The 23,361-nt window shown below is 41.4% G+C and overlaps 1 protein-coding gene across 2 annotated transcripts; it reads left to right on the forward strand.

The window, feature by feature from the left end:
• The first annotated feature begins 3,221 nt into the window (after positions 1–3,221).
• tpm2 (tropomyosin 2 (beta)) lies at positions 3,222–22,260 on the forward strand. Of its 2 annotated transcripts, none has more exons than XM_028462487.1 (9): positions 3,222–3,480; positions 7,495–7,620; positions 12,688–12,821; positions 13,634–13,751; positions 13,960–14,030; positions 16,617–16,692; positions 17,806–17,868; positions 17,951–18,020; positions 21,675–22,260. In XM_028462487.1, the coding sequence occupies exons 1-9, from the start codon at positions 3,367–3,369 to the stop codon at positions 21,755–21,757; spliced, it is 855 nt and encodes a 284-aa protein (XP_028318288.1). In that variant the 5' UTR covers positions 3,222–3,366; the 3' UTR covers positions 21,758–22,260. The 2 variants fall into 2 exon arrangements, with proteins under 2 accessions (XP_028318288.1, XP_028318287.1); XM_028462486.1 differs by lacking the exon at positions 21,675–22,260 and adding an exon at positions 19,193–19,415.
• The last annotated feature ends 1,101 nt before the right edge of the window (positions 22,261–23,361 follow it).

Consider the following 23,361-nt stretch of genomic DNA (forward strand, 5'->3'; position numbering starts at 1 on the left):
CTGCGATGTTCGAGTGTAATCTTTCAAAAGCGTTTCCTTCTGTTCACACTTTGTAATCAATAAAGTCAATGTTGAGTAAAAAAAAAGCTGCTCAGTCTCACACTTTATTTCAGATGCAGTCAAAGGTTCAGAGGTGAGAAAAGACAGAAGTGTTCAAAGTGACGGCCCACTCTGCTGTAAACAGATGTACAGTATACTGTATGGTATGCACCGGGCACACTAGTCATACTCACCTGCCCCATGATGCATTACAAGTGGAATGTAAAATCATCTTGAGACCGGCTTCAAGATAAAAAATCAAACATCACCTTTTCAAAACAAAAGCATCTCTTCTTGTCTTCCATCAGTTAATCTCCTCTTTTCTAACAAATGTGGTTTGCCTCGCATCAGCAACTCAGGGATAGTCAGTCACCAGTTTATTTGGATACTACTTGGACCGCAACACCGCAAAACCAAAAGTGATGTAAGCAGCTTTTTACTACATGAAACCTGGTCCTGGTGGACAGAATCACTGAACGTCCCACAGAGCAGCAGAAGAGGATCTGATGATGATAGAAGACTGGAAACATCACGGTTGTGTTCAAATCTCATAACGTGGGAGGAAAAAACTTCAAGGTGACAAACGCAAGAATTCCCTTTTTTATGTTTCTGTTGATCAATCGTGCTAAAACATGGTCAGCTTTAGGCCAAAGAAGAGGAAGCAAATCTATAATGAGGTGAAGGAACTAGCCACAGAAACATCAGGACAGGAAGGAGTTCAGATTAACCCAAGGATTATTATTGATCTTTAACTTTGTCTTTATTCACATTATGTTGTTTAATAACAGAAGGATTTGAACAACTATTTTGTTTTAAAATGTAATGGTTATGAACCAAACTAACAAACAGATTAAGTGAATGTCCATCCATCCATTGTTTGCCGCTTATCTGTGGTCAGGTCGCTGAGGCAGGCATCCTTAGAAGGGATACCAGACTTCCCTCTCCCTGGCCACTCCGTCCAGCTCTTCCCGGGGAATGTTGAGGTGTTCTCAGGCCAGCCCAGAGATATAGTCTCTCAAGTGTGTCCTGGGTCCACCTCAGGATCTCCTTATGAAGGAATGTGCCCAGAATGGCTCACCAGGGAGGCGGCCGGGGGGCATCCTAATTAGGTGCCTGAGCCACCTCATCTGGCTCTTCTCAATGCGGAGGAGCAGAGGTTCTACTCCGAGCCCCTCCTGGATGACTGAGCTCCTCACCCTATCTCTAAGGGAGAGCCCAGCCAACCCAGGAAACTCATTTCGGCCGCTTGTGCCTGAGATCTGGTTCTTTTGGTCATGATCCAATGTTCATGACCTTAGGTGAGGGTAGGAACTAAGATGGATCGCTAAATCTTTTTGGCTCAGCTCCCTCTTCACCGCGACGGCTCGGTGCAGATTCCGCATCACTGAAGATGCCGCACCAATCCGTCTGTTGGTCTCTCGCTCCATTCTTCCCTTGCTCCCGAACAAGAACCCAAGGTACTTGAACTCCTCTACTTGATGCAGGACCTCATCCCCGACCTGAAGAAGGCACTCCACTTTTTTTGGTCCAGAAACATGGACTCAGATTTGAAGGTGCTGATTCTCATCCTGGCCACTTCCCACTCGGCTGCAAATCGATCCAATGAGAACTGTAGGTAACGGCCTGATGGAGCCAACGGTCCCATATCATCTTGAAAAAGCAGTGACACAATCCTGACGGCACAAAACCAGACCCCCTCAACGCCTTGGCTGCGCCTAGAAATTCTGTTCATAAAAGTTATGAACAGAATCAGTGACAAAAGGGATTCCTGGCGGAGTCCAACCCTTGCTGGAAACGAGTTTGACTTACTGCTGGCAATATGGACCAAGCTCTGACTTCAGTTGTACATGGAACAGACTGCCCCTACCAGGGAGTCCAATACCCCATGCTCCTGGAGGACCCTCCCCCCCACAGGAATCCCTGAGGGACACGTTGGAATGCCTTCTCCAAGTCTACAAAGCACATGTGGACTGGTTGGGCAAACTCCCATGAACCCTCGAGGGTGTAGAACTGGTCCACAGACAATGACAAAATCCACATTGCTCATCCTCCGATTTTCGACTATCCGGCAGAATCTCCCCTCCAGTACACCTGAATAGACCTTTGCAGGAAGGCGAAGGAGTTTGATCCCTCTCTAGTTGGAACACACCCTCCGATCCCCCTTCTTTGAAGCTGTCCAGAAGTTGGTCTCCATGGCCTCACCAAATTCTTCCCATGTCCGGATTTCTGCCTCGACGGCCGCCATGGCTACACTTCGCTTGGCCCGTCGGTACCTGTCTGCTGCTTCTGGAGACTCCTTCTTAAGCTTGATGGCATCCCTCACCCCCCATGTCCACCAATGGGTTCGGGTGTTGCCGCCATGACAGGCACTGACTATCTTACTGCCACTGCACAGGTTTGCCGCCTCAACAACAGACGCACAGAACATGGCCCACTCAGACTCAATGTCCCCCGCCTCGCCCGAGACATAGTTGAAGCTCTATCGGGGGTTCCTCTTTTTTTAAAGAGGAAAGCTGAGCAGAAACCCAATTAACTTCCATCCATCCTTTCATTTTCAGAGCAGCTTCTTCCTGTTTTCAGGGTTGCGGGGGTCTGCTATCTCCAGCTCTCAATGGGTGTTAGGTTAGGTGGGGGTACACCCGTAACAGAGCGCCAGTCCATCGCAGGGCGACACCCAGACAGAGAACCACACTCACATTCACTCCCGCTGGCAATTTAGAGACTTCAATCAACCTTAAAGTCGAGTTTTTGGGATGTGGGAGGAAGCCGCTCACACAGCACGGGGAGAACATGCAAACTGTGTCCATCTCAGGGCTTAAACCCAGGACCTTCTTGCTGTCAGGCAGACGTGCTAACCACTAATCCACTGTGTGCCCTCCAAAATAACTTGACAACAGTAAAATAAGCTGAGATACAAGAAATCAAATGTAGATTTTAAAGTTTTCTTGTTCAAACATTACAAATATATCAGGCTGTGCACCTGATTCAGATCAGTGAGTAGGAGGAGCATCATCGTGTGTGTGTGTGTGTGTGTGTGTGTGTGTGTGTGTGTGTGTGTGTGTGTGTGTGTGTGTGTGTGTGTGTGTGTGTGTGTGTGTGTGTGTGTGTGTGTGTGTGTGTGTGTGTGTGTGTGTGTGTGTGTGTGTGTGACAGAGGGATGGGTCTGTATCAGTGTGACTAAATAAGGACAGAGGTGTATGTGGGTCCAGCGGGAGGCGAGTGCAGTGTAGTTGCCACTCTCTCTGTGAGTGTCCGTGATTCCACAGCTTCTCTTCACAGCTCCTCTTCTTCTCTCCGTCTGAGCACACACACACACCAACAGCAACCATGGAGGCCATCAAGAAGAAGATGCAGATGCTGAAGCTGGACAAGGAGAACGCCATTGATAGAGCAGAGCAGGCCGAGGTGGACAAGAAGGGAGCGGAGGACAAGTGTAAACAGGTTAGAGTCCTCACACACTCACATATACACACAGAGACACACACACACACATAGAGACTCACTCACAGACACACTCACAGAAACAAACACACACACACACACACACACACTCATAGAGAGCGGAATGAAAGCCTTAAATCCAGGTTCACCTCTGTTATATGGGGGGTTGGTGGACGAGGACCTCCAGGACCCCCTGGAGGTTCAGGGACATACAAGACAGAAAGAGGACAACAACCTGAGAATCACACTCGCGTTTGATCAACAATGAAAAGATGAAGAACGACATCATTTCTTTAAATGTGATGAAAACTTTGAACATCTCCTTGATCTGGGCCAGGATCCAAAGTCTTCATCTCTGTCTCACTGCTGTCCCTCTGTGGTCCTGGTCCTAATGTTGTGGCTGAGTCCAGCTGTTGATGAAGTGATGCTGCTTCTAATAAAAGCTCTGACTTTATTCTTCTGCCAGCAAAGCATCTGTTCATAGGATTCCTGCTCAATCCCTCCTTTCATCACATCCTCCTCCGGCTCCTCTATTTCTGTGCCCCACAAAGACCCTGAAGACTCCAATGACCCGCAAAGACCCCCCCAGACCCCCAGAGACTGTTAAAGAACTCCACAGATCCCTAACAGCCCCGAAAGACAACACAGACCCCATAAACCACCAGGGACTCTCTTTTTTTTCTTCCATGTCTGCATATAGTCCCACACTATATGTAGTGCAATCTTTTAATAACAGCTATGCATATTTTATTCCAACCCCAGCCCTCAACCCAGAGGAAGGGTAAACTTAACTTTATTGGGAGGAAAGATACAAAAACAGAGGGAGGTGTTAAACCAGGGGGCAAGAGATACAAGGGTAAAGGAGTTAGGGAGGACATGAAGGAGAAGGACGGGAGGGTGCTGTTGGTATGATGCGATGCTATTACACACGCGGAGAGCAGTGAGAGCTGCTGTCAGTGTGGTGACATGTAGAGAGAAACCATTACACTGCTCAGACAGTGAACATCAGAGTGAACAGAGGGGGTGAATGTGTGCTTATGATTATTGCTGGGAGCACATATTTCTATGTTGTGTCACAACATAGTCTTTCTTAGACATGCTGGTGCGTACAACAGATATGTGACTATAGAAAGCCTAGCTCCGCCCCAGACCCCAGGCCACACCCCCAGCACACCTGAACAGGAATGCTGGACTGAGGGCCCAGCACACCCAGCGGCCACCCCCCCACACACCAGGAACCTACAAAAACCCAACATAGACTTTTAAGGACCTCAAAAAGCCTACAGACCCCTAAGAACCTTAGAAACCGTAAACATATATGGGCGGACCCCAAGCACAACGGACTCTGAGAGGACTGTCCGCTCCATTAACATCCTACATGTCCCATGATTCTTAGCTCTTCTCTGTAGTCCTTGTTCTCCTGGGATGTGTTTTAAAGGTGCCGCTACTGTCGTAGCTTGTGTTTATCTCTCCTCTGTTTCACCATGGGCTGAAATACAGGCTGGTGTTACATTTAATGCTGGTCGATACAATGCTGAGCAGTGCTTCGTGTGACACCAACTACGCGGGGAGGTCCTCACGGTCATAAAATTTGAGCTTGGCCAGGCGGACTCCGTTTTGCGTTTGTCCGCCTGAGTGTGTTTGAGCCTCAGGAGACCCCCATAGACCCCCACAGACTGCAAAGATACAACAGACCTGGTAAAGCTTGCAGAGCCCCGCCCTGTTGGATCCGGTCCTGCTCGACGTAGCCCTGCTGGTATTGTGGGAGTTATTTGGGGACGGCTGTCAGGAAGGATCAGACAGTTGTTGTGGGAACAATGTCATCAGGATGGTTGACTGTCACTAACAGCTTTTTATATCCACAGTGAACAGGAGACATGGGCTGTGTTGTAAATGTCATACTAACATACTTTACACTACAAATTCAATGAGTATATACTGTCTACTATACACTATAAGTATGATTAGGATGATGAGCGTTCTCGCTGAATTATACTTTCAAAGTTCCCAAAATGCATTTGGAACCTGCGACAAAAACCTGAATCACACTGAGGCTAAATATCTCTGTTGATTCTCCACCTTTACTTTGAAAATTATGAAAACATTTGAAATGAGAAAGTGACCAACATGTGCTCATTTGATCCATAAAACTCACGTAAACACATTTCCTTCCGAAATTTCAGCGATTCCATATTGTCCTCCATTTACTACTGAACAAACTTCTGGTTGAGTTCAAAATAAGAGCCCTATTCACAAAAATCTTAAAAAACTAATGGAAGAGAAGAATTCAGTTCAATTCAACTTTATTTGTATAGCGCAATGTACAACAAAGTAATCTCAATGCACTTATCAAAATATAAAATTCATAAGAAAGAAAAAACGCAACAAGATCCACATGACAGGAAAAAATCTCCATTAGAAGCAGTTTCAGAGGTGGCAGCCATCTGCGTTGACTGGTTAGTGAACAGAAGGACCAACAGAACAGGATAGAAAGATAGAACATCAGAGTGTTCCAGACTAGTTGAGCCGTGAACCACAGATCAGGAACTGACATCATCAGCTTCACCTGAAACAGAGCAGAGAGAGAAGAACGAGGAGAAGACACTGACTGCAGAAAAACATGATACATTATTATAAAGTCAGCCTTGGCCTTGGGCCTCACTCCCAGTGGCCTAGTCAGCACTTATTATAATGATGACAAATCTCTTCCCGTTTATTGGTAAACTAACAGCGACTCTAAGGTCTGTAAATGTGACCGTTCACAGACGAGCCCATGTCTGCTCTAGTGGTTAGATTATGTTATGATTCATGCAAACTGTGTCCATCTTAGAAGAGATGCTTTTGTTTTGAAAAGGATATGTTTGATTTTTAGCGTGAAGGCGGTCCCAGGACCATTTATTATTCCGCTCGCAATGCATCATGGGCGTGTTGAGTATGACTCAATGGCTGTGTTTGAAATGTCATACTAATGTACTACTCATAGTAAGTCTGACATCAAAATGAGTATGTAGTCTGTTCACATTAGATAGTATGGAAAGATTGAGTATGAGAGAAATACCTGGATGTATACTATATACATTTTTTAAGTATGCACGGTGGGCACATTAGTCATACTCAACCGCGAGTGGAATGTAAAATGGTCCTGGGACTGGATTCAAGCTAAAAATCAAACATCACCTTTTCAAAATAAAAGAATCTCTTCTTGTCTTCCATTAGTCTTTCAATGTTTTTGTAAATATGGCTCTTGTTTCAAACTTAAACGGAAGTTTGGTCAGTAGCACAATGGAGGGTCTCCAAAAATATCCGAAAAGTCGGCGTGAAATGTGTTTCCGTGAGTTTTATGGATGAAAATGAGCACATGTTGATATTCTACTTGGTCACTTCCTCACTTCAAATGTTTTCAGAACTTTCAAAGTAAAGGTGGAGAATCAACAGAGATATTTAGCCTCAGTGTGAACAAGGTTTTTGGTGTTGTAGGTTCCAAATGCATCTTGAGAAACTTGGAAGTATCCCAAAACACAGCCTTATCCTTCCACTGCCACCTAGTGGCATGCAGAAACATTCAACATCCATCTTCATACCCGCTTAGTCCCGTTTATCAGGGTCGCGGGGGTCTGCCGGTGCCAATCTCCGGCTCTCATAGGGCGCTGGGCGGGGGTACACCCTGGACAGGGTGCCAGTCCATCACAGGGCAACACAGACAACCACTCACTCACTCATTCACTCCTATGGGCAATTTAGAGACTCCAATCAACCTTACAGTCATGTTTTTGGATTGTGGGAGGAAGCCGGAGTACCTGAAGGACCCCACGCAGCACGGGGAGAACATGCAAACTCCACACAGTGTCCACCCCAGGGCTTGAACCCAGGACCTTCTTGCTGTGAGGCGGACGTGCTAACCACCAACCCACCGTGCGCCCTTCTCATTATTATCATTACTGTTATTATTTTTCAGCAGAAACAAGAACCTAAAGGAACATTTTTAATAACAAAGTGTTTCTAATGTGTGTGTAGCTGGAGGAGGAGCTCCTGGGACTGCAGAAGAAGCTGAAAGGTGTGGAGGACGAGTTGGACAAATACTCAGAGTCGCTCAAAGACGCTCAGGAGAAGTTGGAGCAGGCGGAGAAGAAAGCAACAGACGTGAGTTTAGAACAAAGATTTGAGCTTCTAATGTCACATGATCACAGTCTGCTGCCATCAGTCTGTTTTTACAAACATTACATTAGGAATGGAACCATCTGGAAGCTTTCCAATTTGTCTAATAACTCATTTCTGTCAGTCTGTGCAGTGGTTGTTTCATATTTCTTCCAAACATGTTGTGTATCTTTCCAGGGGAGGAAGTAGGAAACGTCAAGATGAATCTTTGTGTTCTACGTATTACAGATGACAACTGTGCTTCTTCCTCTGAAATTAGGAAGGAACTTCACACTGAGACCAGTCTCAGCTTAGCACGTAGCCACCAGTCCCACTTGTTTGGGTTAGCTTAGTATGTTGCCACCCGTCCCACAAGTTTGGGTTAGCTTAGCACATAGTCAACAGTCCAACATGATTGGGTTAGCTTAGCACATAGCCACCAGTCTAACTCTTTAGGTTAGCTTAGCACATAGCCACCAGTCCCACATGTTTGGGTTAGCTTAGCATGTTGCCACCAGTCCCACAAGTTTGGGTTAGCTTAGCACATAGCCACCAGTTCCACATGTTTCGGTTAGCTTAATCATGTAGCAACCAGTCCGACATGTTTGGTTAGCTTAGCACATAGCCACCAGTCACACACATGTGGGACTGGTGACTATGCTACCAGTCCCACATGTTTGGGTTAGCTTAGCACGTAGCCACCAGTCCCACTTGTTTGGGTTAGCTTAGCATGTTGCCACCAGTCCCATACGTTTGTGTTAGCTTAGCATGTTGCCACCCATCCCACAAGTTTGGGTTAGCTTAGCACATAGCCATCAGTCCAACATGATTGGGTTAGCTTAGCACATAGCCACCAGTCTAACTCTTTAGGATAGCTTAGCATGCAGCCACCAGTCCCACATGTTTGGGTTAGCTTAGCACGTAGCCACCAGTCCCACATGTTTGGGTTAGCTTTATCATGTAGTAACCAGTCCGACATGTTTGGTTAGCTTAGCACATAGCCACCAGTCACACACATGTTGGACTGGTGACTATGCCACCAGTCCCACATGTTCGGGTTAGCTGAGCATGTTGCCACCAGTCCCACAAGTTTGGGTTAGCTTAGCACATAGCCACCAGTCCCACATGTTTGGGTTAGCTTAGCACATAGCCACCAGTTCCACATGTTTGGGTTAGCTTAGAATGTAGCAGCGCTGCCTGAGCAGGTTCAAAGGGTAAAGGGGCGGGGCTATGTTATTGTGCTATTTAAGAATGAGTCGTTTTTGGTGGATAATTCTTTTAATTAATAACAGAACAGGGACTTTTTTCAGTAAAAATCTCCACAGTGTAATTCTACAGGCACTTTATGAGCTGAGCGGTGATACTACGACACATAATTGATGTATCACAGCGTGTGAAGTCGTGAAGGTAAAGACGGAACATCAGTAACAGACATAACGGTAAATGATTCTGATGAAATGTGAGCTTTAAAAGCTGCCTGATCTCAGTTATATTCACTTCTACACACACTTTACGTCCTGTATATAGCATTTAAATCTGTTTAGTGATCAGGAGCTACAGTTAAACCTCGCTGAGCAGCATCCCAGCCTCAAATCTCTGCTGTCGCTTCATATTCTGCCAACAAATCATGAAAGCTGTCAGCGCCTCAACTCTCAGCTTTCACCCTCATCTCCTGAAATGGCGTGTGTCACTTCTATTTTATGCCCCATCTTTAATCCAGCACACAGCAGCAGCTCGTGTTTCCTTCGCCTGGCGTTGAGCATTCTAACGCCACCAAACACACTGAGGTTTTGTTTTACCATCAGTGGGATAAACTGTTTGAATGATGGGATTCATGACCAATTATAGAGCGAGCGCTGCTGTGTTTGTGCTGAGAGCAGAACGAGCTGCTCTCTTACCAAAAATGGAAGAGAGAGGATTTGTTTATGCTCTCACACACATCTGTAACTGCTGGATACAAGCTTTCCTCTGCCGGTGTAGCGCTGAAATCTGTGACCCCGTAAATTCTGTGACCACATTTAACCTTTGCTCACTATGTGAGTGATAGAAATACCGCCTAAGGGAGAACAAATATATCATAAATATGAACCGTGTTAACTATGAGGTACAACCTGTGGCTGTCCAACACACACAGTTAAGTGTTTAGTGTAGTTATTTTAATATTTATCTCATTATTCTTGGGAAATGATTTTTGTACTTTAATAGATTTCCTATTCATAGGAAATGTCATAACTGTAATTAATTATTACATTTGCTAATACACGTTGTAGCAGCATGAAATTCTGTGAGTCTTTTTTAGTACATGTCATATAGTTTTAAACCTACAGCTAGTGTACTTTGCAGAACTTAAAATTGACAGTATTAATAAATATTACAATAATTATTCTTATAAGTGGAAGGACCAAACAAGGTCATGTAAAAATGACTGAGTCATTCCATGAGGGGCAGATTGTAAAGTTACACATGCTAAAATAAACGGAAACATTTGAAAAAACCACATTTAAAAAACGTATGTGAATTTTTTTTATGTACTTTTGACCAGATTTACAACAATATTTGTGAAACTTGTGATATTCACAAAAATGTCAATGTTAAATCAAAATTTTAAATATTAAATATGTCTTAAATGTAAATCTTAAACCTAAATCTAAATCTTAAATCTAAATGTTACGGGTGAAATGGGTGAAATATTTTGCTAATATGCAAATTCACCAAAAGTACCAAAATAAAAGCTCATTCACGAGACTGAGCGCTATCTGCATAGTGGTTTGTTGCTAAATTTTGCGAAAAGTTGCTATTTCTTTTAGCATGTACCACTGTACAATGGATGCCCCATATCATTGTGTAAATGATCAAATCATTTAGTTGTGGATCTCTCAGTAGGGTTTCAAAGGGCCGTAAAATATCTGGCAAATTTCCACAGGAACTTTGCTCAGGAATTTTGGCAATATTTAAAAAAAAAAAACTTTTCATGGAAATTATTTATTGAAATTAACCAGAAATTGGGGTTAATTTTAAATTACAGTATAATATCCAAACATAAATATTGGCATCCAGGCAATAATAATACATAACATTTCAACAGATTTATTCGAAAGTAGAACTTAACAATTATTAAAGTGGAGTTTCGTAAAATTTGTGACAAAAGTCAATGAAACTCTACTATTTTCAGGGGTTGGCAGTTTTCTCATGCTTGTATAACACCATGGAAGCCATTTTTACTCTGAAATTGTTGATAGAAACCTAATTTTTCCAAAATCCTACTCAATCCTCCAATTATTTGACAAAATTTCCCCAAAATGATATAATAATAATAAAATATAGTTACTACCTGTCTATCACCTAATGCCTTATATAGATCTACACACTTTTATAACATTTATACGTATATGGAAATGCTAAGTAGCACTACTGTTGAAATGATTCGATTTCCCACCTCTACGGCCCACTTCAGATCAAACTTATCTGTTTTTGGCCCCTGAACTAAAATTAGTTTGACACACGTGGTCTACAATGTTCTTTATTTACTACTCTATAAATATATCACTTAATTTTTGATTATTTACGGGTTAAAATTAATCAAAAAAGTGAGTAAATCCCGCCAACTCACCTGCTGCGGACTCCGTTGCTACGACAACGCGCACTCCGTTACTATGACAACACCCAGGGACACAAAATGGCGACGACGTCTTCCATCGACTCGGTGAGAAGGAAAATCCAAAGCCTGCAACAAATGTTGTTCGACACGGAGGAGCAGAACGAGCTGCTGCAGCGGGAGATGGAGGCCGAGAGGGAGCACCGAGGGCGGGTAACTCACCGGGACACACCGGGACATACCGGCCGGGACACACCGGGAGAGGGGAACACTGTCCCGGTTTGCCCTTAACTTTACCTTAATAATGGCCCCAGGTTAAGCGGTAAAAAGGTCCTACTCTCTGAGCTCCTCCGGTAGAGGTTGTTGTTGTTGATGATGATGATGATAAATCATTTAACTTTATTTCTACAACACCTTTCAAACAAATTCAATTGTAGTCTAAAGTGCTTTACATGATTTTACCAAAGTAACTGACAAAAGGTTAAATGAATAAAAAACACACACGGAAAAAGGTTGAGAGACTAATTAATGAGCACAGAATAATTTAATAAAAGTAATTAAAAATATGACAAATAAGATCATAGAGTCGGAGATTATTTTTTAATTTTAAAGCAGAAAATGAAAGAATTTATAAAATTGGCATAAAAGCAGTAAAAGTGAAAAACAACACTAATAAAAGATTTGATATTTCAAATAATTAAACTATAGAATTAAAAAAATCGATAAACAAAATGCAACACAATTAGCAAAAATATTTCTAACATAACAAATGGCACACCTTTAAGAAAGAACAACTAATAATAACTATAATTGTTTCTTGATGATAAACTTTATTCTTAAAGTGTTTTATACATACATTTGATATAGTTTTAGCTTTAGAAATACACATTTTACATTACGTTATGGTTGTGATGGTGGTATGAATGTATTGGGGGTAAAAAAAAATTGAAAAAAAACCAAACAAAAACTATAAAAATATTGTTAATTTGAAAAATTATTAAAGCCCAACAGAAAAAAACAGGTTTTCAGCTTGTGATTAAAAATCCTAATATTCTCACATCCTGCAGCAGCTTGTTCAATATTTCTTGAGCAGAAAAACTGAAGGAGTCATCATGATGATGATGATGGTACCTTCCTCCCTGTCTCCTCAGGTGGAGGTGGAGGTTGAATGAAGGTGATGATGGTATAGTTGATGATGATCCATGATTGTTGTGGCTGTTTGGAGAAATGAGACGGAGTCCAGCTTTAGGGTTGTTGGTCAGATGCTGACACAGGGTTTATTTGGTCAAAGGGTTTGGGAAACAGACCGTTCTGGGATTTAGAACTTCCTCAGGCAGAGACCTTGGTGAATGCTATCAGTGTACGCTAGTATCTGGCCTGCTTAGGGCAGTCTGACCAGAACTGACCAGGAGAAATTTCTGTAATCACATATCATCAATGATGATGATGATGATGATGTACCTTCATCCTGTCTCCAGGCTGAGGCGGAGGTAGCCTCTCTGAACAGACGTATCCAGCTGGTGGAGGAGGAGTTGGACAGAGCTCAGGAGAGACTGGCCACTGCTCTGCAGAAACTGGAGGAGGCGGAGAAAGCTGCAGATGAGAGTGAAAGGTGAGAACACATCAAAAATCAGTCACTAAATAGTCCTCAAACACTATTACTCAGTGAACTAATACAACAACAGCCCTTACCTTTCTGAGCATCTAATACCTGAGTGTGTAGGACTGTGTCACACGGCTCTGCTGGAATCCATGTACAGTTTAATGATAATGATGATAATATTAATGATAATGATGTACTATGGAATTAGATTTGTGTCAAAAAGAAACAAACAAAAATTTGTGAATTGCAAACAATAAGACTTTACCAAAAAAGTCATTTTTGACTTCTTGCTTGTGATATAGATATTTGGCTTTTTGCTTTTGATTCGCAAGCAAAAAGTCAAGAATCACAAGCAAAAAGTCAAGAATCACAAGCAAAAAGTCAAGAATCACAAGCAAAAAGTCAAGAATCACAAACAAAAAGTCAAGAATCACAAGCAAAAAGTCAAGAATCACAAGCAAAAAGTCAAGAATCACAAGCAAAAAGTCAAGAATCACAAACAAAAAGTCAGGACGTGGTTAGGTAATATTTTATTTTTTAGATGATTTTTTGTCACTCATTTTTTTTTGAAATTCACAAATTTGTTTGTTTCTTTTTTGACACAAATCTGATTCCATAATGTCAACATGACAGTTGAACCTATTGTGTCAAACATGTTATAGTGTTAGTGATGTCACTGTTAACATGTGATCAGCCTCAGTGAGGATTGTGATTGGTCTGTTTTTATGACCATGATTGATTCCTGATCACTGTAAATCATCCTTAGTCCGCTGACCTCAGCAGATTATTGATGAGCGTGTGCTTTGTGTGTGTGACCTCAGAGGGATGAAGGTCATAGAGAACAGAGCGTCCAAAGACGAGGAGAAGATGGAGATCCAGGAGATGCAGCTGAAGGAGGCCAAACACATCGCAGAGGAGGCTGATCGCAAGTATGAGGAGGTGAGGCGTCGTTTTAGCATTAGCTTTAGCTAATTGAAGACTTTACACTGAAGTATTTGTATGAATCTGCATTAAGAGTGTAAGAAACATTTGATTCGGCAATATATCACGATATTTCATCACACGATTATCGTATCGATCCAAAAAAATTTGTGCGTGTGCGCGTGTGTGTGTGTGCGTCTGCGTGTGTGTGTGTGTGTGTCTGCAGGTTGCTCGTAAACTGGTGATCCTTGAAGGGGACTTGGAGCGCTCAGAGGAGCGAGCTGAGGTTGCTGAGGCGTAAGTGTGTCCGACCTGCTCGCTGTGTGTGTGTTCACTTCCTGTTCACTGATCACACACATTGATCTCAGCTCATCCCATAATAACCCATCACTTACATCTTCTAAGGCTGATTGATAACAGATCATTTATCCCCAAACTTTGACTTTTAAAACATCAGCTCTTCATTATCTCATCAGTGAAATATCAATATTAATATTTAGCGATACATAAAATACAACATACACAATGTACTGTATATGTACAACATCAAGAAAGCTACAGATTAAAAAGAAAATAGTAATTTTACAGTTTTCAATGAGTTGTTTGTCATTCATGAATGAACCCGTGTCAAAGTCGAGGCCCGGGGGCCAAATCTGGTCCTTTAAAACATCCAAATCAGCCCACAGGACAAAGTAAAATGAGCGTGAATAATTTAGTTGTGTACATCTCAGTAGGGTTGCAAAGGGACTAAAAATATTTGGCAAATTTCCATGGGAACTTAAGCTCAGGAATTTTGGCAATATTAAAAAAATAGAAACTTTTCCTGGGAAATATTTATTGAAATGAAGCAGAAATTGGGAGTAATTTCAGATCACTGTATCATATCCAAACATACGTAAATATTGGCATCCATGCAAAATAATACACTTTTTTTTTTTTTTTTAAACTTTCAACAGATTCATTTGGAAGTAGAACTTTACAGTTATTTAAGTGGAGTTTCATTAAATTAGTCACAAATTCAATGAAACTCTACAATAATTACAGGGATTCATTGTTTATCCCATGGTTGGAGAACATGATGGAACGTCATTTTAACTGTCAATCCTCAAATTATTTGACACTGTCACCTATTTTTTGGATATTGTCGGTGCTTTATGTGTACATACTTTGATATGATTTCTACCTATGTAAATGCAAAGTAGCACTAATGCGTCCCACTCAAACTTATCTGTTTTTGGCCCCTGAACTGAATGATGCCTTAGAGCATCATTGACAGTGAGTTATCTTCAGCTGAATTACTGCCACCTACTGGACATTAGTGTGTAACACTCCCACTCTCCCACACTCACTCTGGTTTCTGTGTAAATGTGTTTCAAAGCTTCCTCCAAAGTGAAGCAGGAGCAGAGCTGTGTGTGTGTGTGTGTGTGTGTGTGTGTGTGTAAATGTTTGTGTGTGTTTAACCCTCACTGAGTGCTGCTGCCCGTCTGCTTCTCTTCACGCTGCTCGCACTAACCAGGAGAGTGAGAGAGCTGGAGGAGCAGTTTGGATTCATGGATCACAATCTGAAGTCCATGATGTGCGGCGAGGAGGAGGTACAAACTCAGCCGTGCTCCGACTCTTCTTCTGCTGCTCCAACCTGAGCTTTCCCCTGGAAAACTGCACTGGAAAAACCTCCAGTGTTCACTTGACTTTATCAGCACTGGCACTGGTGTAGAGTATGTTTATTTTCACTCAGAGTTCATTTTTTAACAGCTTAAGTATAAAACTAACTCTAACACAAATACTTTACAGCAGGAGTTCTCAACCTTGGGTTTGCGAGACACTCCAGATGCCTTCAAGAAACTAAGAATGTTTTTTTGAACGATTCAAGGCCATTTTTTATTATTTTGACCTATTTTTTGTAATTACACCAAACTTGCTGTATTTTAACCTATTTTCATCACGTTTCCTCCTGCATATTTTTGCTCCTTTTAATGTATTTTTGCTACTTTACTCCCATTTCTGACACTTCTCCATCAAATTTCAACGCCTTTTCTACACATTTTTTCCACTTTCAAGACATTTTCAGCACTTTTAAACCCTTTCCACCACTTTTCCACCTAATGTCACATATGTTGACATATTATTGCCACTTTTAACCTCTTCACCAGATTTTGTGCTTATTTTTTTTGCCAATTTAACCACATTCACAATTTTTTCTGTCACTTTTAAGCCAATATTGACACTTGAATCCTTTTTACCTTTTTTTGTCCATTTTATCCACTCTAATTTACACATTTTAACCAATTTATTTGGTTTTTAAAATCCCATTTCATCAACTTTTCCACCATTTTTTGTCACTTTTAACTTATTTATCACAGATTATCACAGATTCATAGAACAATAAACCATCATTTTACTGACTTTATGGATGGACCCCAAAAATCTCTCCCCTTTATTCCCCCTTATAGATGTTCCTGTCTCCACATGACTGTTCTTCAATGTTCATGTCTGTGTTCAACCACCTTCAGCTACAGTGGGGGTCCCCGCTCTCTGGAACCTTTATTTTGGCGGGTCACGGGCTAAAAAGGTTGAGAACCACTGGTTTACAGGAGTCACATGTCAAACAACACTGGAGGTTTTCCACTTTCTGACTAACCTTCTCTGACTCTTTGTCACTTTGTAACTTTTTGTTCAATAAGTAGTCATGTATAGGTCCACAGTGCTGCTCATGTTAACAGCTAGATGTCGATGATAAACTCTGTGTGTAGTTCGGTGACTTCATTTTGACAGGTTGGTTTTGTTGTTCAGCTCCTCAGCTGCTGTATGCTTCTCCATCCGTCCTGTCTTTCAATCACTGCCTTTCCCTCTTCTTTCTGCTTCCTTTCCTCTTCCCACACACAGTAAATCAGGTGACCTCGAGGAAGAGCTGAAAAATGTCACCAACAACTTGAAGTCACTGGAGGCCCAGTCAGATAAGGTAGAGTCACAGCCAAGGAGCAAACATTCCAACAATGACATATTTACAAGAATAAACCTAAGAAGTGACGAGGAAGGGAAAACATGGAATGAAGACGATGGTTAGACGATTCATCACAGACGCTCCTTAGATCGAAACAGGAGGCCATGAGGAGATCAGGCACACCTGAGTGAAGACAAGAAGGAAACCTGCATTTACACACAGACAGTCACAGAGGTGGACAGACATAGTGACCAGGAGAAACAGTTAAACCCTCAACTATAAGACTGTGTTGTAAATGTCACACTCTGTACTATACCCTATGAACTCAAATGAGTATATACTGTCTACTATATACTATTAGAATGATTAGGATAGTGAGCGTTCACACTGAAGGATACTTCCAAGTTTCCCAAAATGCATTTGGAACCTACAAAGATAAAAACCTGAATCACACTGAGGCTAAATATCTCTGTTGATTCTCCACCTTTACTTTGAAAGTTCTGAAAACATTTGAAGTGAGAAAGTCACCAAGTAGAATATCAACATGTGCTCATTTCATCCATAAAACAACACAATTCATTCCGACATTTCGGAATTTTTCAGAGACCCTTCATTGTGCTACTGACAAAACTTCTGATTCACTTCAAAACAAGAGCACAATTTACAAAATCGTTAAAAAAAACTAATGGAAGACAAGAAGAGATTATTTTATTTTGAAAAGGGGATGTTTAACTTTCAGCTTGAGGCCGGTCCCAGGACGATTTTACATTCCACCGTGCATACTTCAAAAATGGCCAGATATAGTATACATCCGAGTATTTCTTGCGTACTCAATCTTTTCATACTATTTAATGTGAATTCACTACATATTAATTTTGATGTCAGACTTAGTATGAGTAGAACGTTAGTAAGACATTTATAATACAGCCTAAGATTAGCAAACTCAGAGAGCAACTAACCAGGCTAACATATCCAGAGGACTACACAACTGGTACACAAAGATCAAACTCTGCCTTTTAGTTTAACACGTGTGGAAATAGTTTATTTTACTGTAAATGGTTGAAGGTAAACCAGTAAACACGAGGAGACGATCAAAGCTTGTTCTGATTCCAACTTCCTGTTTTATTCCAGTACTCACAAAAGGAGGACAAGTACGAAGAGGAGATCAAAGTCCTCACTGACAAGCTGAAGGAGGTGAGCACCATGACGTCATGTGACCACCCGGCGTCTGATTGGTTGGACAAAGTCCCTGATGTTCTTTTCTTGCTCTGTTCAGGCCGAGACTCGAGCTGAGTTCGCTGAGCGCTCCGTTGCCAAGCTAGAGAAGACCATCGATGATCTGGAAGGTATTCAAACGCTGACGTGTGTGTGTGTGTGTGTGTGTGTGTGTGTGTGTGTGACCTTCAGACGGGGATGTCTGGGTAACAAATAGAAAGTCTAATCCCTGTGAGGAGGAACCGCGCCAACAGCTGAGCACAGAAACCTGAGCTGTGAGTGGAGCTCAGGGAGGATCTGTGATGTTAGAGCTCACACCTCTAACGCCCTCTGCACCAGGACAGGCTGAGGAAGGCACTTTCTATCTGAAGATCATCTATCCCAGGGTAGACATAGGTCAAATAGAATGAAACATAAACATGCTTCTAAATATAGAGGCTATAATGTGTCATCGAACAGTTCAGAGTAGAATTCAATAGAATAATAGGAATAATAGCATAGAATCTAATCAAATAGAATAGAGCAGAGGTGGGCAACTTCTATCATCACAGCGGGGGCCACAAAAATGTGTTTGTTTGATGGAAGGGCCACATTCTCAACATTCATGTCAGCATTTAGAATAATAACCAATCTGAGTGTTAATACAGGAAAGAATAAAGAGTTTTTATAATAATGTGTGTTTTTTTCTGTCATTCTGTGTATGTCATCTTGCTTGTTATGATTGCATTTTGTGCATTTTTGTTTTCCTGTAAAATGTTGTTTTTTTTAGTTATATTGTGTATCTATGTTGTCATTTGTGCTTGTTTGTTAGTACTGTGAGTTTGCGGAGTCATTTTTTGTGTTTTTCTTGTCTTTTTGCGTACTTTTGTTGTCATTTTCTGTAAATTTGTATATTTTTTTGTCATTTTGTGTATTATTTTTTTTTGTGTGTGTTTTTGGAGTAAATTTGGGGTTTTTCTTGTCTTTACTGTATTTTCCTGCAATGTTGTAATTTTTTGTATTTTATTTATGTATTTTTGCTTTTGTTTTGTGTATTTTTCTGTCATTTTGTATGTATGCGTATGGGCCGCCAGTTGCCCATGTCTGGAACAGATAATGATTCGCTGTGGGTGGACACACTGCTGAAGTTAAAAAAGAAGTACTGTAACTAGTAGTGCAGAGGATTATGGGAAGTATAGTAGTAGTGGGAAATTCAACATTTACTGAAAAAAGAAGTTAGATTTTTCTCTACGTTCTCTTCTTTACTGTCCCTCCTCCTCCTCCTCCTCCTCCTCCCCTCATCATTCTCTCTCTCCACCCTCAGATGAAGTCTATGCTCAGAAGCTGAAGGGCAAAGCTCTCAGCGAGGAGTTGGATTTGGCGCTGAACGATATGACCACACTGTAGATGCTCCTCCTCCTCCTTCTTCTTCTTCTCCTGCTGCTGTCCCTCGCTCGTCCTTCAGTCAACTGCGTTTCTGCTTCACCTTCTCACTGTCCACAGCCGTGTCTTCTTCTGTCTGTGTATTAAATGATTTCCAACCCGTCCTGCTCTCTCTCCTCCTGCTGTTTTTGTCTTTTTGTCTCATCTCCAGCTTCTCCCAAGTCGATAATCTGGGAAAATACTTTTTCTCTATACGAACCATGTCAGAAATGTTTAACAGATAAACTCGAGCAGAAGCCAAAATGATTAGTTCTGACTTTGACAAAGAGTCACATCTTACAAAAGCACATGGCTGTTCATTAGCATTTATTTAGTTAGTAGAACCACATTGAGATTAATAATCTCTTTTACAGTTGTGTACATACCATGTTTACAGTTTCAAAATAATACTAAAAAACAAATAAATAGCACAGAAGACAAGTACATGAAAAACAATAAAAAAGTACAGTAACGGAGTAACAGCTTATGGAAGATTAAACAAAATTTGCAAAAACAAGAACATAGTGTTTTACCACATCTTCTCTGTTACACAACAAAGTATAAACTAAAACATTTAGGGCTCTATTCTTCCATGTCTCCTTCTGCACACCTTCATCCCAGTTACTCACTCTGGGTGGCCCTAAAATGTGGGCGTTTCCATTCAAATCTGGCTTTACACAGATTCTGCTTAAGTTCTTTTCCTCTAACGCGATTCTGAACCTGGAACAAGTGCAGCGCCCTGATAAGGTGAAACATTATATTGCACTAGAAGTATGGACTTAGTTACAATTTAAACCACATGCACTCTTAATATTGCAGAAGAGACTCCCAGAAAGAATCTATCCAAAGTGACACTGTCATGCTGTCACAGGGGTGGGAGGAGTCACACAAGCACGCCAAAGGATTGACCATCAGCATTTCTAATATGTTAACATTTACCGGTACTGGACAGAATGTGTTACATTTCATTATCAGAATCAGAATCAGCTTTATTTGTCATTGCACATGCAACAGAGCAACAAAATTTCATTTCAGTTTCATCCCGTCCAGAGAAACATGAAAAGACAATCACATATAACTTGGGAGGACAAGAACGGGAGAACTGTGGGGCGCCACAGGCGATTTTAACTGTAGCTCAGACAGAAAAATGTGTTTGATCCTCACCCTGCTGTAATCTGATCAATAATCTGATCAAATCAACCTTTTGTTTATCAACGAAGGCATTTCAAATTAAAAGTGCACTTTTTATCATTTTCATGGATTTCAATGACATTTACAAGCGTTGGGAAAACTCCATGTTTCGTGATTTCTAAACAGCCCTAAAATAATGACATCATGGCCCACTCTGCCTCCTTTACTTCAGACCGCCTTCATTCACACACTACGCGCTTTTGGTTGATTTGCGTGAGGTGGGCATGTCGGGAATATTTGCGTCACTGCAGGCGTGTAAAAAAGCACTTAAGTCCAGACTGGAGAATAGGGCCTTTATTGATGAATCAAAGTGACTCACAATAAAGAGTTGAGTAAAGTTCATCAACTCTGTGGCTTCAGGATATCATGTTTCACTTCAAGCTCGAAAAAAAAGCTGAAGGGTGATGATTTTTTTAATCTATTTTAATTGTAGCTATTTGGCTTTTCATGGGGATGTTGGTGAATAAATCCTGCTATCTTCTGTTCTTTTCTCTCCTTCACTTTGTCATTTCTGTCGTTCACTATGTCATAAAAACCAGAATGTGAACGGTTGTGAAAACTAGAACGTTGACCGGAAAGAAGAGAGAAAAGATGAAATGGAGCAAAACAGTCAACGTTCAAAAATAAATCATCAAGTAGTGACAGAGAGTTATCAAGAGACAAGGCACACCTGTGTGGAAACAGGAACAAGGAGAGGGAACATTCACTCTCTCTGCACTTACACAACAACTGAGAAAAGAACTGAACAAAATTTGGCTTAAACAAACGAGCTTTAAGACCAAAAAGAGAAACCACACTGATGTGCCTCGTAAACGACAGAAAATCAACTCTAGAAAAATAAACACTAGACCCGCCCACATAACAACACACCAGACACACCAATATCAGTTCAGTCACCAGTTAACACTATCACCAGCTGATTTAATACACCACTGGGGTCACACAGAGTCAGCCTGTACACTACTTTAAACTAGTAAATACTCAATGGCTGGAGTGTGGCTGCAGTCTGCCACAGTCTGTGTTTTATTGTATGTTTGTGATTGTTTTGTTTATCATTTTGTTGTTGGTTTTTTTTTTTTTTTTTTTGGTATTTTTGAGTAATTTTGGTCCCATTTTATTTTAGTGTAATTTTGGTCTTTTTGTTGTTATTTTGTGGGTGGTCATAGTGTCCATGTGTGTGTTTGTGTCTGTAGAGAAACTGGCTCAGGCCAAGGAGGAAAACGTGGACATGCATCAGGTGTTGGACCAAACCCTGCTGGAGCTCAACAACCTATAGAGCCCCCTGCAGGCCAGAGGAGGGAAGTGCAGGCCAAAGAACCCAGTTCTCGTTCCCAGTAAAACCCAGATTTTCCTCCATCACTCCTTTATAACAAACCACCCCCCAAACCCAGGAGAACATTCAAACTCTGAATTACGTCAGATAGAAAACATTAATAAAAAAATTTACTGGGATATGAATAGATGTCGACTAATCTAAATTTCAGAGTAAAGATAATTTCTACGGGCTCAAATGTTTAGTTTACTTTCACAATGTTTTCGTTCAAAAGCTAAAAAAAGTGTAAACAAAATCTACTTTTTGTTTCTTTACTGACAAAAATGATCTTAATAAACAAATAGCCACTGAATTGAAGTGAACATTGAGGTTTGTGCTGCAGAAAGGATTCAGTAAGAAAGAAACGGTGCTGCATTAGAAAGTAGGATGTTGATGTGTGGAGTAGAAACATCACTGTGTGATACAACAAAGATCTGGGGATTAAATAAAGAGTTTTAGTGAAATAACTTTGATTTCATTCATTTTTTAGTCTTTTACAATATTTTTAAACTAATCAAATTTAAAAAAGGAGTTTTGTTTTTTAAAGTATGTCCTTTGCTTTGTTGCTAAGAGGAAGTTCGTCCCTAGTTACCAAAAAACTTACAACATACTGTAGAAAAACACACAAGAGGAAACCACGTCACCGCTCTCCGTAGAATAACTGTGAGGAATTCTGACGTTGCACCTACTGAGAAAGGAGAAATGGAACTTTGAAAATGGTGGTGGACGCCACTGTCATCGTCCTACTACAGATCCACTCATTTCTTCAGCTGGACAAGGAAGACACCTTAAAACAGGAAGTCTACGAGTAATCACTACACCAAAGTTTGACAAACATGTCCACCTCCTGTGTTAAAGCTGCAGTATGTAGAATTGTGAGACTTGTATGGAATCAACTACGCTCCCCTTCCCCTCTCTGTTTTGAATTCACTTGTATCCTCGTGAATGCACACAACTGTGGAGCTCTTAGTGACTTTTTTCTCAATAGCGACTAGTAACAAATGTAGGAACTTTATCTTGTCTTCAGAGACATGAAAGCATGTATCACTCTCTAGTTATTGCCCCTTGCCGTGAGCCCCTCCTCCACCACCAAGCTCATAAGCGGATGCAGTGATCCCAGCTGCAGGTCGGAGCAGACCCACATCACTACACATCCAGACTGCAAATTAATTGTGCATGTTCTCTTAATCTTGGATATGCCTCTCTTAGGTTTACACGTGATTTATCCCATTTGTTATCATGCTCCCTCTGACACCAGTATGTGGGGCGGTTATAGATGTTGGCCTTGAGTCAGTGCGGACCTCCGTGGAATCCGAATTTGTTTGTGCCTGTAGACTTTTGCTTCTCCACGTTGGTCTTCCTTTTTTGCTTTGCCGTGTAACCGTTGTGCCTAACACTGAGTTGGGGACTTCTCCTGCTGGAGCACTTGATGAGACTTGAACGCGCATTCAGTCAAGCAGCTAATCGTAGAGGTCCAGAGTCCTCTCAGAACACTTTGATTACAATACGCTCAAAGGTGATTCTGGATTTTTGGCCAATTGAAGCCAAAAAAATACTTACTGCAGCTT

This window comes from Gouania willdenowi, chromosome 12 (genome assembly GCF_900634775.1).
Source record: "Gouania willdenowi chromosome 12, fGouWil2.1, whole genome shotgun sequence".
In the NCBI taxonomy this organism is placed as follows: domain Eukaryota; kingdom Metazoa; phylum Chordata; class Actinopteri; order Blenniiformes; family Gobiesocidae; genus Gouania; species Gouania willdenowi.